The 17,152-nt window shown below is 39.7% G+C and overlaps 1 protein-coding gene across 18 annotated transcripts in view; it reads left to right on the top strand.

Moving 5' to 3' along the window:
• The window catches only part of PARD3 (par-3 family cell polarity regulator), a 766,077-nt gene that overhangs the window by 74,925 nt on the left and 674,000 nt on the right, over positions 1–17,152 (top strand). For all 18 annotated transcript variants that reach the window (XM_053668874.1, XM_053668872.1, XM_053668873.1 and 15 more), the window contains exon 2: positions 16,313–16,414. In XM_053668874.1, coding sequence (XP_053524849.1) covers positions 16,313–16,414 — 102 coding nt within the window. The remainder of the gene's footprint in view (positions 1–16,312; positions 16,415–17,152) is intronic.

The raw sequence follows: 17,152 nt of genomic DNA, 5'->3' as shown, positions 1-17,152 counted from the left end.
TGTGCAAAAGCATTGAATTAATTTACTGTTAAAACAAGAGCAGGTAAGCTGTCATTTGTTTTCCGTGTAGGTGATGTCCAGTGCATAGTGCAGTAGTGAATGGCAGGATGGTAATGTGTGAAATCTTATTATTACTATTTAGAAAATAACAAAGGCAGTGTTTCCAGAGTTAGAGTTTGTGTATTTGCAATTTAATATATGCTTAATTGAAAGTATCGGTACAATCCAAATACACATTGTTCTCTTGTAACTCAGATTAGCAGTGGTGATTAACTTATATCTTCTATCAGATACTGAGTCAACCTACTGTGAGATCTCTTACCTTCTCCTTTAGTTTTGTTCTAATTGGCAAAAGCTTGGAATCGGACACCTCAAAGGGATGCTGGTCCAGCAGTATGTCTGTGATTTGAGGTGAGGAGCAGTGATGCCTCTCTCCTCTGTTGATCCTGAGAGTAGCAGGGAAAGCTCCTTCCTTACTGTCCTGTTCTCAGTGCAGCCCAGTGTCAAAGAGGTGCCCACCAGCTGTGGTCGGTCGGGGGTAGGGAAAGGCTCAGATCAGCTGTGCCTCTGAAGCCTTCCTGCGTTTTAGTCTCTGTTGTTTTTCTTCTTTTCACATGGTTTACTTTGCAGTCTATTCTTTCCACAGTTGTTTAATTCTTTTCAAAGACAACATGGAGATAGAGGAAAAAAGTAGCTTAATTTGAAGGTTGGAATTCTGTTATTTTTAGAATGTACTCTCAACTCTGGATTGATTTCCTTAGCTTGCCATAGTCTTTGTAAAGAGTGGGATGTTGCTTAAGACTTATATGTATGCACCTCAATTTTGCTTCACTATCATTTCCCTTGGGTGAGCTTTTCCAAAAGTACTTTGAATACTTGGTATAGGTTTAAATAAACTAATTGCCTTTTAAGGTTTTTGTATTGCCTTTTTAGTATTATGCAGCACAAAGTTTTATCAGATGCCTTCTAATTAGTCAGGAAAGTGTTTTAATAAGAATTTTAATGATATTGTGGCTTCTCATCAAATAAAAGTGGCAATTCTTAATGGCAGGTTATTGTATTTAAAATGTGGTGGATTTTGTTTTACTAAATAATTTGGAATACTTCAGTTACATTAGTTGAGAAGAAATCTTGACCCAATGCAAAATGCCATTATTTCCAAGGCATTTTCTTTTTCAGCAGTAAGAAATAACACACCCTGTACCATGAACTAAAATTTTGGTGCCAATCTCCATGTTTGTCAGTCCATCCAAAATAGAGACAAGTTTGTGTGGGCAGTGCCAGATGCCTGTGGGACAGGCCTGTGCTGGAATGAGACTAGAGGCTTTGCTTCAAAACACATTCTCACCTGAACCACATGGGCTTTGCCTCTCCTGGGGCATCATGGTTGTTTTTTTTTTAAAGAATGGGCTCTGGTATTATGTTTCACATATGTGGACATGTTACTTTTATGCTAGTTAAATCATACACACACACACCCTATGCATTAGTCAGCTGTGATGTGAAAGTTGAAAATCTCGAACCTGAAGTTAAATTCTTTGTCCAAATTGCAAGTTGGCTTGAAATGTCTTGGCAGTAAGGAGAAGGTGAGGGCGTTATGTGGCAGTACCTGGTTGCTGAAGGGCATCAAGCAGGTCCAAGAAGGTGGGTCGCTGTTTTGCTTGTACTCATGCTAACTATGTAGTGGCCTCAGCTGCCAGACAGGTTTTGTTTTTCCTTGTCTAGTCCTGTTGATCTAATTTCTATTTTGGGCTTTTGATAAACAGGAAGAGCTGCTTTAAAACTCTGAGTGAATGTTTGAAAAAACTGCTAAACAAATTTGAGGAATGAGAGTTTTTTAAAAATGAGTTTTTATTTATTTTTATTATTTTTTAAATATATTTTATTGATTATGCCATTACAGTTGTTCTATTGTTCTATTCCCCCCTTCATTCCCCTCCACCCTGCACACCCCTCCCCCACCGTTCCCCCCTTTAGTTTATGACCATGTGTCTCAAGTTCTTTAGATTCTACGTCTCCCCTACTATTCTTGCCGTCCCCCCTATCTATTTTCTACCTACCGTCTATGCTACTTATTTTCTGTACCTTCTCCCCCCTTTTCCTTCTCCCACTCCCCTGTTGCTAACCCTCCATGTGATCTTCATTTCTATAGTTCTGCTCCTGATCTAGCTGTCCTCTTAGTTTGCTTTTGTTTTAGGTGTGGTTGTTGATAACTGTGAGTTTGCTGTCCTTTCACTGTTCATCTTTTTTATCTTCTTTTTCTTAGGTAAGTCCCTTCAACATTTCATATAATAAAGGCTTGGTGATGACGAACTCCTTGAATTTAATCTTATCTGAGAAGCACTTTATTTGCCCTTCCATTCTAAATGAAAGCTTTGCTGGGTAGAGCAATCTTGGTTGTAGGTGTTTGGATTTCATGACTTGGAATACTTCTTTCCAGCCCCTTCTTGTCTGTAAGGTCTCTTGAGAAATCAGCTGACAGTCTGATGGGAACTCCTTTGTAGGTAACTGTCCCCTTATCTCTTGCTGCTTCTAGAATTCTCTCCATTTTAATCTTGGCTAATGTAATTATGGTGTGCCTTGGTGTGTTCCTTGTTGGGTCCAACTTCTTTGGGATTCTCTGAGCTTCCTGGATTTCCTGGAAGTCTATTTCCTTTGCCAGATTAGGGAAATCTCCACACCTGGGATCTGCCCATGGCTGTTGGTGCACCTGAGTCGTGTGCCCGGGTCAGTCCGGTGGATCTTTCCTGCCTGACCCTGCTCTGCTGCTGGCTCTGCCCCTCTTACTGGTTTGGCTGAAGGGTTTGTTGTTTTCAGACTTCCGTGAAGTTCAATTTTCTGTGGTTTTGGCTGTGTTTTTGTTGCTAAAACTTTGTTGTTTTTAAACTTGGTTGTGGGAGGGGACACAGTGCTTCTACCTACACCTCCATCTTGGCGGAAGTCTCAAGCAGTGCTTTTAGACTTTATTTTCTGGTGCTGGGGCCTTGGGTTGCGTGGTCTGTCTTGCTGCCCATTTTTACCTGGTTTATCTGCGCGCAAATGTGTGACCACAGTCAACCAGCCGCCTTGCTCGCCTCACTGGGTATACTCTTTGCCACCCTGCACCTGGGGTCTGCCAGCCACTGCTTTTTCCTGCCTCGACCCCTCTCTGTTGGTTGCCAACTCTGCCCCTCTCACCAGTCTGGATGAATGGTTGTCAGACTCCATACAGTTCAGTTTTCTGTCAGTTCTGGTTGTTTTTTTGTTTCTAAATTTTTGTTGTCCTTAATTTTGGTTGTGCGAGGAGGCACAGTGTGTCTACCTACATCTCCATCTTGGCAAAAAGTCCAAATACAAAACATTTTTCATTTTCACCATTAACTTTATTGACTTGTATAATTTGAGTATGTCATCTGTCTCCTGCTATTGCCTTCTGGTGGGTAGAGGCCAGGAATGCTGCTAAACATCTTCCAATGCATAAGACAGCCCCAGAGCAAAGAATTATTTGGCCACAATGTCAGTAGTACCAAGAAACTTTGCATACTACTTTGGACATGTTCAGTCAGTCACAGCACCTTTTCCATGCATTGCACAAATCTTTTTTTTTTTTTTGCATTTCAGTTGTGTGTTTACTTTTCTTGAAATAATAAAGCATAACATGCTGAAAATGTTGAGTATTTTCTTTGATCTTCAGTATTAACATGGCTGCACAAAAATTTGCCAATTTTGATGTTTTAAATTGCACATTGATACAACTGTCACAATCTAACAAATTTGTTTTTGAGTGAAATTAAAGATAATTAAACACTACTAGAGTCATCATACAGAAAAAACCAAATGGCACTTTTTACCAACCCAATACATATATATGAATATGCCCTTTGTCTGTATTACTCCCTTCTTTGCTGACAGTCTTTCCTAAAAGGCCCATTTCTGCATCATTGGTAATAAGACTCAGGTGTGCTGTGGTCGTTGGCAAATATTTTGAAGACATTGTCATGTATCCTTCCATGGTTGATAGTAGGAGTGTCCTGAGAGGACAAGGGAGCCCCGCTGCTGGCATCAGCAGTTCTGAGGAGACACTGGGGACAGGCCCCTTCACCCTCCCGAGTGGTTGTGGTCTGAGCCATATTCTAAGCACTGCTGTGTGGTGTTCACTGCCTTGGGCCGCACTAGTGTTGTGATGTTGTGGTGCTGTGGAACTCTCAGCCAGACCCCATGCAGTGTGGAACGTGCTGGATTTGCACATAGGAGCCAGAGGGTAAAGCAGGGTAACTGTTTGCCCAGGCTTCCAAAGATGAAATTGGAGGTAGGTGCAAGCTCTCTGTCGAAATTCAATAATTTCTTGCAGTTTCCTCCTGTGTATGTGTTTAGAAACATTTCGTCTGATGTGGTCATGTTTAGTATTACCAGGTATAAGGAATTACTTGTGTATTTTTAAGTAGTTTGAGGTCATTTCTTTAAGAAAAATTGTTAGGTAGATTAGGTAATAAGAGTGCAGAGCTGCTTTGGGGTCAAATTTTGTTACTTTGTTTTAAAATTCTGAATTATTTACAGTTTATGTTTCAGTGAGGTTTTCTTTCCAGGTCAGAGAAATTCCTTTTGGTCTGACCCGCCCTTTCTTGTTTGCTAGTTGCAGATATAAATATGTGAGGGCAGGTGTGTCTTTCGTGAGGCTAGATGGCTAAGCTTAGGGATTTCCAATTTTCAAGGGGTGGCTGTTTCTTTTGTAGCTACTGGTAAAATATTCAGCATTTCAGGTAGATTTAAAGGATCTCACACCATCGAGTAGTTAATGTCTTAGCTGCACATTGTGCTTTGTGCTGCTGAGGCCATGGGGGAGGTTTGTACCTTCATGTGTCCCAGGCTCTGTCTTAATGCTCACAGATTGTGTTTTCTACAGTTTGAATCCAGTGCTGCCTGGTGCAGGGCTGGGATGAATGTTTCTTACATCTGTGTATCTTGGATATGTAATACAGTGTAAGTTATTATTTCCTGATACTCAAGTTAGTCAGATATATTAACTAGTGGGTGATATATTTTTCATTATACTTTTATTCTACTTTAAGCAAAAATAAAAAAGGGACTTTATCAATTTTTTTCCTTTCAAATTTGTACCTCGGACAAAGCTGATCCTCTTGCAGTAGGAAATACATCAAAATGGCATAGCGTGAATTTAGAAGTCGGAGTAATATCTGAGCAGACACTCTTTTTCCTCTTCAACTTCAATTACATGTGTGATGATCCCAGACAAGTTTCCTGTTCTTTAGTCCTCTCATCTACAAAATGGAGCTGAAAACATTCAGCTGCCATGATTTTTGTGAAACCAGGCACGTGTGAATGTGAGTGGAAACAAGGAAGTCCTCGGTAGCTGTTCCCCCTACTCCACCCCACACAGCCTTTTTCCTTTCCTTTGTAGCCAAGGGTGGAAGGGTGCAGGGATGGAATGGGTCAGGAAGAGGGTATAGTGCCAGGTACCTACTTTCATGGTGCTGTTGTTATAAAGCTTGTAGGGATTTTGAGCTCTGCAGCAGAATATCCTGTAGGTCCATCTTGTATTTTAGGGCCTTGGGCTTAGATGGATTGTGTGTTTATCCAGGCTCAAAGTTACTTCTGCCTGGCATTCCAGATTCCTGGAGACTCGGCCTCTGTGGATGGGAATGAGAGTGTTTATCCTGGAATTTGGGTTCCTTTTCATTGCAAGGGAATGATATTTGGATGTCTTCTTTCCCCACCTCTGAGATGTGTGGAATGTCAGCGAGAATAATCGCACGTCATTTCTTGAACTAGCTCTAGGAGTAGAGGAGAGGGGTGAATGGCGCAGTGGGCCTGGGGTGTCTCTTGTCAGGCGAGCACAACAAGCCTGTCTTTATTGATTATAGTCTCTGAGAAACTCTTGTCTTCCTTTTTATCCTTTATGCGATAAGTTTGTTACTTTTGTTTTCTTTTTTACACATTGTTTATAGAACACAGTGTTTTGTTTTTTGCTATGTGCTCTAAACCACAGAGGAATGGTCCCTGCCTTTGGAGGACTTATGTAGAGGTAAACAGAATGCCACACTTGTAGAAGGACATAGGCTCTTAAGTGACAGATATATGGTATAGATACATACTTTGGGGTTGGAATACATTTTACAGAGGATGTGGTTTTGGTCTAGATTTGGAAAGGTTCATACAGTTTGGGTAGTTGGAACTGTAAGGATAAGAGTGTTCTAGATGTGTGGAATACATTCAACAAAAAAACATAAGGATTAATTAATGCACAGAGCCATACCGAGAGCATCTGCTCTGTCTCAGGCACTCTTCAGTGAACACAGCAACTGAAGACCCAGATGTGCTGAGGCAGCATTGAGGCCTCTCTGGGAGGAAGGAAGAACTGAGCTGGAAGCCAGGGAAAGCCAGGGAAAGCAGACTTGCAAAAAGTGCTAAGTACTTGGCCAAAGATGTGGGTTTTGACCTTTAAAATGTTAATGAGTCACTGAAAATGATTAATATTTTAGGACAGTGACATGATGGAATGGGTATTTTGTGAATATGGATGCACCAGAAACATGTAGGACCGGGTTAAAAACATGTCTTAAAACAAGTCTTGGAAGCGGTACATGAGTTACAAAGTAATCACATTACTAAGAACAAGAGATGAAGGAAAAAGAAGACATGTATTCACTAGTTACTTATTTAAGATGATAAAATTTAAAAAATAATCATATATGCTTATTATGGAAAATCAGAAAGTATAGACAGTGATGCCATTTGTGCGTCCATGCCTGTAGGTAGTAGCGTCTTCAAACTGAAGATGACACCTTACTTAGATCTGCGCACAACATTTAAATGGCTGTATAGCGTTTCATTATTTGATCTATTCAATCAATTTCTTATTGTTGGGTATATACCTGGTTTTCTGTTCTGTGCTGTATTGTTTATTAAAATGCCTGATTTAGTATATATGTCTTAACTGGGTTTACACATATTTTAAGTTCCTGGGTCAGTGGATCTGTTCACTTTTAAGCATTTTGATGTATGGTATCAAATCCCACCTTTCTGTAACCCTACACCCCTGGGCTCCAGTCAGCATGTTTGTGACAACTTAGAACTCAGGAGCAACATGTGAGAATGCTGGTTTAGTGTACTGTTATGCATTCTGGGTCATTAAATTTGTTTTAAATTAATCTGTTTTCCCAGTTTGTTATGAGAAACTCCAACATTGGTTGAGAGAATTGTACAAAATACAGCTCTGTCAGTTGACCTGTGGTTGGATTTAGCCAGTAGGAGGTAAAATGGGAAATGGCAGGCCCATGATGAGGTAGTCTTGGAATAGATTCTGCTTCCTCTCTGCTTTGGACTATGTTGCTGCTCCTGTCTCTTTCCAAAGTCCAGGTCCTGACCAGAAGGACTAGCTTCTGCCCAGCCATGGCTCTGGGCCACCTCTATTCCTTTAGCCAGGGGGCAGTGGTAGCTTCCTGGTTTGGTTGATCTGTAGCTTGTCCCCATCCTACTGCCCTCCTTGTTTGAATCTCAACTCTTACACCTTTGTAACTAGTTTCTTATATTAATTTCCCTCTGTGTAAAAATAGTTGGGATAAGCTGTACTTTCCTGGTTACACTCTGAATGGTAGATACTTATTCATTCATGCCTGCACACACAAGGTGGGGCAAAAGTAGCTTTACAGTTGTGAGTATGTGAAACCGTTTTTTCTTGCATTAGTATGTATTGACTATTGTGTATTTTCCATATGAACTGCAAATCTACTTTTGCCCTACCCTATATACACACACCCCCTATACACATGCAAACATACAAACACCCAGTCTTAAAGGACATTATGACACTTTTTAAAATACTTCAGTGTGCACCCTCTAATAATAAGGATATTCTCCTACGTATTCACAAAACGACATCATACCTAGGAAAATTTAGAATCATTTCCTAGTATTATCTAACATCTTATCCATAAGCATTTTTCCAGTCTGTCTTCAAGATGTCTTTTATACTTTTTTTTCCAAACTCAACAAAGATTCAGTCAAGGCTTACACCTTGAATTTAGTTATGCTTCTTTAGTCTCTTTGATCAGGTGCAGTCCCCCAATTGTTGTTGTTTTTTTTAATGACATATTCTTTTTTAACTTTTTCTTTAGAAAAATTTCTGAACTACAGAATAGTAAATTACCTACATTCACCAATTTTTAAAATTTTGCTATGATCGATTTTCTCCTATGTGTGTATGCGTGTGTGTGTGCATATGCCAAAAAGTTTGTTTTTTTCTGGTAGATGGGTCTAGTAGCACTTAGTTGTATTTAACATCATTTGAAATAATTTTGTTAGATTGAAATTGTGACAGCTGTCATATCAATATCCATTTAAAAAACTTACCAAAATTGGTGAATTTTTGTGAGCCATTTTAGTTTTGAAGATGGTAGAAAATCTACAACATTTGCAGCATATTATGCTTTATTATTTCAAGAAAAGTAAAAGTGCAACTGAAACAAAAAAAGATTTGTGCAGTGTGTGGAGAAGGTGCTGTGACTGATGAAACACATCGGACGTGGTTTGCCACATTTTGCGCTGGAGGTTTCGTGCTGGAGGTTTTGTGCTGAAGATGTTCCACTGTTGGGTAGGTAGACCAGTTGAAGTTGATAGCAATCAAATTGAGAAATTAATTAAGAACAGTCAACATTATGCCATGTGGGAGATAGCCGACTACTCAAAATATCCAAGTCAATAAAGTTATTGGTGAAAATGAAAAATGTGTCTCTTATTTTATGGAAAAAACTAAATGGATTTTTTGGCCAACGCAGTACTCACATACATAAATGCTAGTAATAATACTAATTTCTTTTTTGTGTGTGTGTTGAGCCATTTGAGATTAAACTATAGACTTTTTATGACACTTTGTAACCATGAAAAAACTTCAGCATTCATCCTCTGAAAACATAAATAATTCTGTCACCTAAGATGACCTTTTTTATGACCTTTTTTTTTCCAGTTGCCCCAGTACTGTCCTCTTTCACATCCCCCCCCCCCCCCATATGCAGGACTAGAGGGTCCTACATTGCACTTAGAATGACATGACTTCTTTTTTCAGGGATTAGTGCAGTTGTGTTGCTAAAAGTCTCACACTTTGGCATTGTCTGATTACTTCTTTGTGGGGTCATTTAACCTTTTCTCTGTCTGCTGTATTTTTCTATAGAGAAGAAGTTAGGTTTATGACTTGATTGGGTTAAATCAGAGGAGAGAGGGGTTGCCAGTAGCAGTGAAGATAGGAGGTTGGTTTCAGGGGGAAGATAAAGGAAAATAAGTTTAATCAGTTTGCATTAAATAGGACTTGATAAAAACATTGTCTAATATTTGTCAAGATAAGTCTTTTTGTATGTAAGGTATACCTCAATAAACTTTAAAGAAAAAAACATTGTCCAGTTATCAGTTATTCCCAAGTGTTGGTTTACTCATCGCATTAAAATTTCCTGGCAGGCTCTGCAAACACGCTCCGAAGGTGATGTGCAGTGAAAGGTGGATGCCCGAGGCTGGGGTGTTGGGAGGGCTTTGTTTAGAGTTGCGGTTTCTGCCCGCCTTGGAGTCAAAACAGTTATGAAAAGCAGACTGCAAGTAACAGTCAACACTGAAATTTATCTACATGGTTATCATGGAAGACAAGTACGGTCATACCTCAGTACTCATCAGCTTTAGAACTAGTCTCATTTTGACAGGAAAAAATTGTTTCAGCTCTTGGTGCTTGCTCTGGACACCTTGCACTTGCTACTACTGACGATGTCGCCCCTCAAGAGAAAAAGCTTCATCGTCTGGTATTTGTTGGCTTGGTACTCTCCAAGTCTTGCAACAAATTAACAATCAGTACTGAGGTACCACTGTGTATGTGTATATATATATATATATATATATATATATATATATATATATATATATGTTCATGGCAACCGTTTTTAAGGTGTCTAAATATACTAATTACTAACATCTCCTTGATTTAAGAAGTGTGGGTGAAAGCACTGAAACTATGAACTTATGAGCTAAAATGTAATACATAATACGTAGGAAAAATGCTGAGTATTTCAGTGAACTCCCCTCCATCCCCCAATCACAAACTTTGCTGTCCATTAGGATCACCTGAAGTGGTGTTTAAACGCAGATATTGGGCCCCTCCCTCCTTGACAGATTTGGATTCAAGTTCGACTAGGGTATGTGGAGCTCAGGCATTAAAATTGCTGACTAGTTCTCAGGTGATGCTGATGTTGGACTGGAATGGCACTTTGAAAACCACTGCTCTAAATAATGGATGAGATGAGAACATGTAATATTTGGGTGAATGACTGGTTTTTCAAACTTGATTTTTCAAGTCAACACCTTTTTTATTAAAAGAACTACTTTATGTATTGCATACCTCCCCATTGTGGAAAATATGAAGACAGAAGAAGGGGCTACAGTGAGAGGACAGGCAGCTCTGACACTATTGCAGACCCTTCGTATGGGTCTGAGGAAGGGTGGGAAATGAATTTGTAAACCTAGGTTGGCCTCCTAGATGACAGCATTTATTAACTGTGACCTACTCAGCAACTTAACACTGTCTGAGTCTGTTTTCTCGTCGGAAAATAGGGATTATAAATCTTTCTACCCTATTAGTGAACATGAATACATTTTTTAAATTGTAAAAGATAATGCAAATGTAACTGGTGGGCACAGTTCTCATTTCTGCCTTGGCTCTCTCCTGAGCCAGCTCTGTGGTCCGAGGCCATCCCTTGATTTATGTGGAATGGTACAGGAATTGGGGTGCATCCACGACTGAAGTGATCTCTATGTTATTATGAAAGTTAATGCAAAGGTAGAGGTCAATAATGGACTGATTGCCCACATTATTAGGCCAGTGTGTGACCCTATGAGAACTTTCATGCTAGTTGTAATAAAACAAATTGCCTGAAGGTTATTTTGTTCAGGTGGGAATCCAGCTATGGTATTATGCCACATTTTTCTTTTTTGATTGATGTATTGCATGAAGCTACCCTCTCTTTAAGGGAGGCAGCACGTTTGTGGTTTGCTCTTTGTTATGTTGTGTTACTGGAATGGGGGATTTTGGGTATGGTTTGGTGGTAGAACAATGGGGGGCACAAGAGTGCACTTATAGTGACTTGTCACTTCTGCATGGTGGTAGAGGTCATTTTTTATTGTCGTACATCAGACATGATTTCTGACCACCTGTTTTCTGCCTTTATTCAGAAGTCCCTCGACCTGTTTAATGTTCAACAGTGTTGCTGCAACAACATTGAGTAAAAATAGGCATTTTTGAAAATGAAATTGATTAAAGTAGGCGAAGTTAAAATTTTATGTATCATATTTATCTTGAAGTACCAATTACTAAAAACACTTAAAGTGTTTTGATTTTGGTTTAAGTAAATTGGAGAGAGAGAAGAGAATGTAGAATGAGTCACAATTCCTAATGATTGTGCTCTTCCATTGACTTTAAAAATGAAATGTTCTCTATTTGTGATGTCATTGGCAATGACTTAATTTGCCCTGGCAACATGTCCCAATTTTCCTCTGGGCAATTGGATTCACAGATGCTAACATTTAAACTGGCATGCCTGCAAATGTAAGGAATTTTCAAGCTATTCCTCTTCAATCTTACTGTTTCTTACCATTATGTATGTGCACAGTCATGCATACTGTATGGAAAAAGCAGTACCCTGAGAGGTCACCTTTCCTAACACTTTTGCCTGATTCTTTCAGTATTTACTTTCATATTTCTGTGTGAATTGCTTATAATGTTTCTTTTTTTAAATGTAGTTTCTTGTCCCTTTTTACTAATGTGGAAGTCTCTTTCTCTGCCCTGTGCGTGCTTTGCCCCTGCTTCTCTCACAGCCACTTCTTGGATGGATCTCTCTCTCTTGACTTTTTAGACCTCTTTCCCGCCAAAGTAGATATAATTTTGATTACATACTTGATGTTCCCATTATTTTCATTTTTAAATGTTCATACCTGAGCCATGTATTTTAGATGCCTTGATTAATTTTTCTTTCCTTTACAAGTTTTATGTTGTCCCTGGAGTGAACAGTGTTTTTTCCTTTGGTCTTCTGTGAATGTACGATTAATTGCACCACAGCTCTTCTAGTTGTTAAAGTAGCATCTTAGTATGTTAAGTCACATTAAATGCCCTCTGGATTTAATGTGTCTCCTCATCTTGGAGACATCCCTTTGGAGCTTCTGGCCCTGCTCCAGTCTGGAATGGTTATCTTCCACACCTGTGGCATACCCGACAACCTGGGGGTTTTGGGAATTCTCTTCTGTGTTATGTGCTTGTTTTCATATGCACCATCCCCACGCATTGTTTTCTTGTTTTATTAAAAGCACATCTTCCATTACTAACCCAGAAAAGGTACAGAGAGGGTAACTTTTTTGGAGACATTGCATTTCTAAAAATGTCTTTTTTCTACCTTCATTCACAGTGTACTGATAGTTGTTGGGTGAGGTGTACAATTCTAAGATGTAGACTGTTTCTTTTAGGAATTTTGAAGTCAGTATTCCATTATTTAGGTTTCAGTGTTACCCTCGAGAACGTCAGGCTCATTCTGAATCCTTATCCCTTTATTGTGGTGACTTGTTTTTGCCTTCTGAGATTTTTTCCCCCCTATATTCTGATGTTTTGATGAGTCTGCTCAGTCTGTTTAGCTGTTGGGATCTCCTGCTAAAACCTCATCACAAACCTTTCCTGTATCTTTCTTTTCATGTGAAAATGATGTTCCCCTTTTCTGAACTCACACAGCATTCTGAACTCACACAGCTTTTTCATGTCTGTTTTTCTTATGACATGTGGTTTACATCTTTTAAATTATGTCTTAATCAGATAAAATTTAATTTCTCAGAGTAGATAATGAATGCTGCTTTTCCTTTAGTCAGTGCTTTGCACATAGTAAATATACTCTGTTTTTTCTTCAGCGTGGATTTTCATTTAACTTCTGTGGCCCTGCGTTCACATGTATATATCCACTTGAAGTTTGGACAGGATATAGACCATTGCCATATGCCATGGTAATGCAAGAGCAGGGAATTATTTCTAATTGCAGATACTTTTCTTGAAACTTGGTTGGGCATAAAATATGCAGAGCTTTTGTGTTACCCAAGTCACAACTCACAAAAACTCGTTATCTTGCTGCACAGTGTGAGGATTGTCTTTATGGAATATGAGAGCTTTCTTGAGGATGATGTAGGAATTATCTTGCATTAGGGCTTTTTCTGTCATGCAGTAGAGTGGGCATTAGCATACCTTCTAACCTGCAGCTTGTCAAATCCCTATGGTTTCCTTCTCAGCGGGTCTTAGAAATCTTCCCTCCATCTTTTCCCAGCTTGTTCTTTATCTGAGGAGCAGTGTTCTTTGATGATTTTGTGCCCAGATCCACTCTCTGGGCTCTGGCCCATCTTTGGGGAACCTTACCTGGCTGGGACGTTTGCTTCTTGGCATACTTCTCTCCAGGTACTTGATAGATGACCCTCTTTCCTCATTTGTTGCTTATGTTTGATGGATTTTTGTTCATCATAATGTAAAATCATTGTTAGCATTCAAATATTTTAAAAAATATTTTATTTATTTATCTTTAGAGGGGAAAGGAAGGAGAGAGGGAGAGAAATATCAATGTCTGGTTGCCTCTCATGCATCCCCTGTTGGGAACTGGCCCACAACCCAGGCATGTGCCCTGACTGGGAATCAAACCACGATACTCTGGTTCTCAGGCCCGTGCTCAATCCACTGAGCTACATCAACCAGGGCAGCATTCAAATCTTTGGTTATTTTAAATGTACATAACCTAAGTGAGAAACATTTTTTTCTAAATTGAGTGCTGTGTCATTGTAACCAAACAAAACACAGAGGTTTGACTGCCTGCCACCACAAGAGCCAAACTTGTGAGGCACGTGCTGTTCCAAAAGGCAAGAGGAGGTTTTATTCAGGTGCCGCATAACCTGGGAGAATGGTGGACTCCCATCCCAAAGACATCTCTTTCTGCCAAAGCCTGTTGTTCTTCCAGAGATAGGGAGTGGAGGGCTTTTTTTTTTTGTGTGTCTATCCAGTTATCTTGCTGGCTTTTTGCACGCTCAGGCACTATCTTTCTGGGTTTGAGTACTCGGTGGAAGAACCTCCCCCTGCCACCATCTTGGCCAGTGGGGGAGACTCCCTGGCGCCTGTCTAGGTAACATTATTTTCGTTTTTTACCTAATGACAAGTATACTGATTGTAGAATTAGTATTTTGGCATTTTTAAAAGTGACTTTACTCTTGTTCAGTTACATTTCTAAGTTTCTATAGCTATTACGGCAATGATTGTACTATTCAGATTTTTTAGTGTAAACTACCATAGAAGTGCAATCAACAAGTATGCTCTAATTTGTGTAGAAAACAGTTTTCCCTGATGGATACTTGATTGTTTCCTTGAAAATACAGCAAGTCCTTTATCTATTTAGAGAAAATTGCATTAACAAAGGCTGCTAATTAAAATCTCCTGTTCCAAGGAGTATATTTCTCACTGGCATAAACATCCTACTTGGTTTTTATCCTCTTGTGAGAGGAGGTCATTTTCATGTGGCTTGCTCAGATCTGACTTTTTCGCATATAGTATGTTCATTGGGGATTACTGATGATTTCCTTATCGGTTCCTTCTCTCCAAATAGTTGCTTCCTTCCATTCAGCGTGAATTATGGAATGACATTTAGTATGTACCAACTTGATAAGTGCTTTCACATGGTCTTGTCATGGCTACTGGGCATAACTGACCAGTGAATCAGGTTCCCTCAGAAACTGAATCTTAAAATTAGATAATCCTCGATCAGATAGTTGAAGGATTATAAACCAAGTTTATAGAATATCTCAAGGAGGAGGGAATGGTCAGTGGGGTCAACTTCTGTGGTGCAATGGTCCATACGCAAGTAAGTTTTGTGTATGGACCATTGCATCAAGCAACATGGATGCTATTGGTGGACAGTTCTGGGGGTGTGGTGGGGAGGAAGCCTGATTGGCATGGGGTTATAGGAGAAGAATCTGACAAGAAATCTTTAAAACGTTTTGCTGTAAAGAAGATCAGAGAATTGATATAGTAACTAGATGGTGAAGTAGGGTCAACAGAAGGTGTTGTACTGTTACTTTAGCATGTGTAAAAGTGAAATACTAACAGCTTTAATGGCTCAAATTGACATCTGAATGCTATTTTCCATATTGTAAAGTTGGAGATGGACTTCTAACCTGTCTTGGGGTGTTCTGGTCAGGTAGAGCTCTTAAAGAAGCAGATGATTGAGTAGCCTTGATGAATGGGGAAGGTTAGCCTGGAAGTTAAGGTGGGGCTCCAGGCACTGGAGGCACCGGGCCTGGAGGGGAGGCATACAGCTAGGCAGGGCTTAGTACAGCCATGACAAGGGAGGTGATGGGGAAAAGCCTGGAGCATAGGTTCTGAAATACACAGTTAAGAGGGTGTGAAAATCTGTATGTGGAAATTTATTTCAAAGGAGTAGCTCCAAATCTTACATAAAAGCTGTAGGATATGATCTCATATGGAGAGAGTGAGGAGGATTGGGAAGCTTAAAGGTTTTCTTTTAGGCCACATTTTAGAGGTCAGTCTGCTTCTGTGTGAATCAAAGTGTTTTAGAATAAAAGTTGATATTTAAGTTGATTAGATCATCCACCTTGGGGGGAGGCAAAGAGCAGGGTGATGTATTCTAAGTGGCCAGGAAATGATGGTTAGGGTTATCTTTTTTTTGTTGACCCCCAAGATATTGATTTCCTTTTCAGAGTTAATATCATTTGGTACAGAAGAGTAGGAATATAGTTTCTTTGGGCCTTTGTTTTTTTGAGCTTGCGTTGTTCACTTATGGTCTTGTCAACATTATTCCATGTCAGTGTATCAGGCCTGTTAGAGTACTTTGAGTAACCAGGGTATGCCGCCGCCTTTTATTCTGATATGCTGTGACATTAGTTTTTCAAACATATGCTATGTTACTTGCTTATTAGAATATTTCTGTGAATTGGCAGGTGGATAATAGGAAACCACGAAGTCAGAGAAATCAGTATATCTGATGCAGTGCATTCAGTTGGTTTCTGCAGTTTCTGTCATAACAGTGTATCAGCATGTGAGCCAAAGAAAAGAGTATGTGTATGAGTGACTCCATCATAAAAGAACAGGAAAATTGATTCAAAGCAGAGATAGGGAGCGACTTGAATTTTACATTACTTGCAATAGGTTTGATGGGGCCAATTCTTTTTTTTAAGTGGGAGGTTATCGCAGTTTAAATTATTGCCTTTCCTTTCAGTGATGCTAACTTGGTGCATTTGTTTTTGTTCTTTTGTACAGGATCCAAGCTACTGGATACAGGTACATCGGCTAGAACATGGAGATGGAGGAATATTGGACCTTGACGACATCCTCTGTGATGTAGCAGATGATAAAGACAGAGTGAGTTCACATCCAGAGGAAGCTGCTTTGAGTGCCTCTTGTAAAGACTGGGTAGGGAGTGGGTAGGTGGGAATACTCTCCTTCCTGTTTCTTGTTTTAGACACATATACTTTAAAGAACATTCAGGCCACTCACTGTGATATGTGTGTTTTATAATAAGTATTGTGAATCTTCACTGCCCTAAATCCTAGGGTATAAATGCTTTCTTTCCTTGATACCTGGGAGTCAGTGCTAAATTTTGGAAATTTAGGACTGCAACTTTTTAAATGGATATATCTTTAAAAGGTGTCTTTTTTCAATTTCCTCCTTTATTTTAACAAAACATAACATCTTTTCCTGACAGTTCAGGTTCATCATTATGATGATTACATGTTTCGGTGTGCCATATGCAGGTTTCTGAGTTCTGATTCGCACTTTGGCCCATTGCAGCAGCTGGTCTGTGTGATGCAGCACCACTTGGCTCCAAACCCAGTGCACATCCTGGCAGCTCCCTGTGTCCTGGGCTCTTGGAAAGCCATCTTTCCCTCCATGTTGTTTGGGGGCTTTTACCGGAAGGCCTGCTTCAATGCAGCCTGTGATGTTTGTGTCATGAATGTGGGCACCTACAGGCACTTCAGTGATTGCTTGTCCCCAGCCTTTTGTCTGCACTCTTTGAGGGAAGGAGGGGGAGGAGTAATGGCTCTCAATATTTTAAGAATTTGTGAGAGGATATTTGTCTCTGCATGTAGAAGTCAGCAA

This window comes from Artibeus jamaicensis, unplaced genomic scaffold (assembly GCF_021234435.1).
Source record: "Artibeus jamaicensis isolate MK-2021 breed Jamaican fruit bat unplaced genomic scaffold, CSHL_Jam_final contig_515, whole genome shotgun sequence".
NCBI lineage: Eukaryota > Metazoa > Chordata > Mammalia > Chiroptera > Phyllostomidae > Artibeus > Artibeus jamaicensis.
The sequence above is the reverse complement of the archived record's forward strand: the minus strand, read 5'-3'. Positions and strand labels throughout refer to the sequence as shown.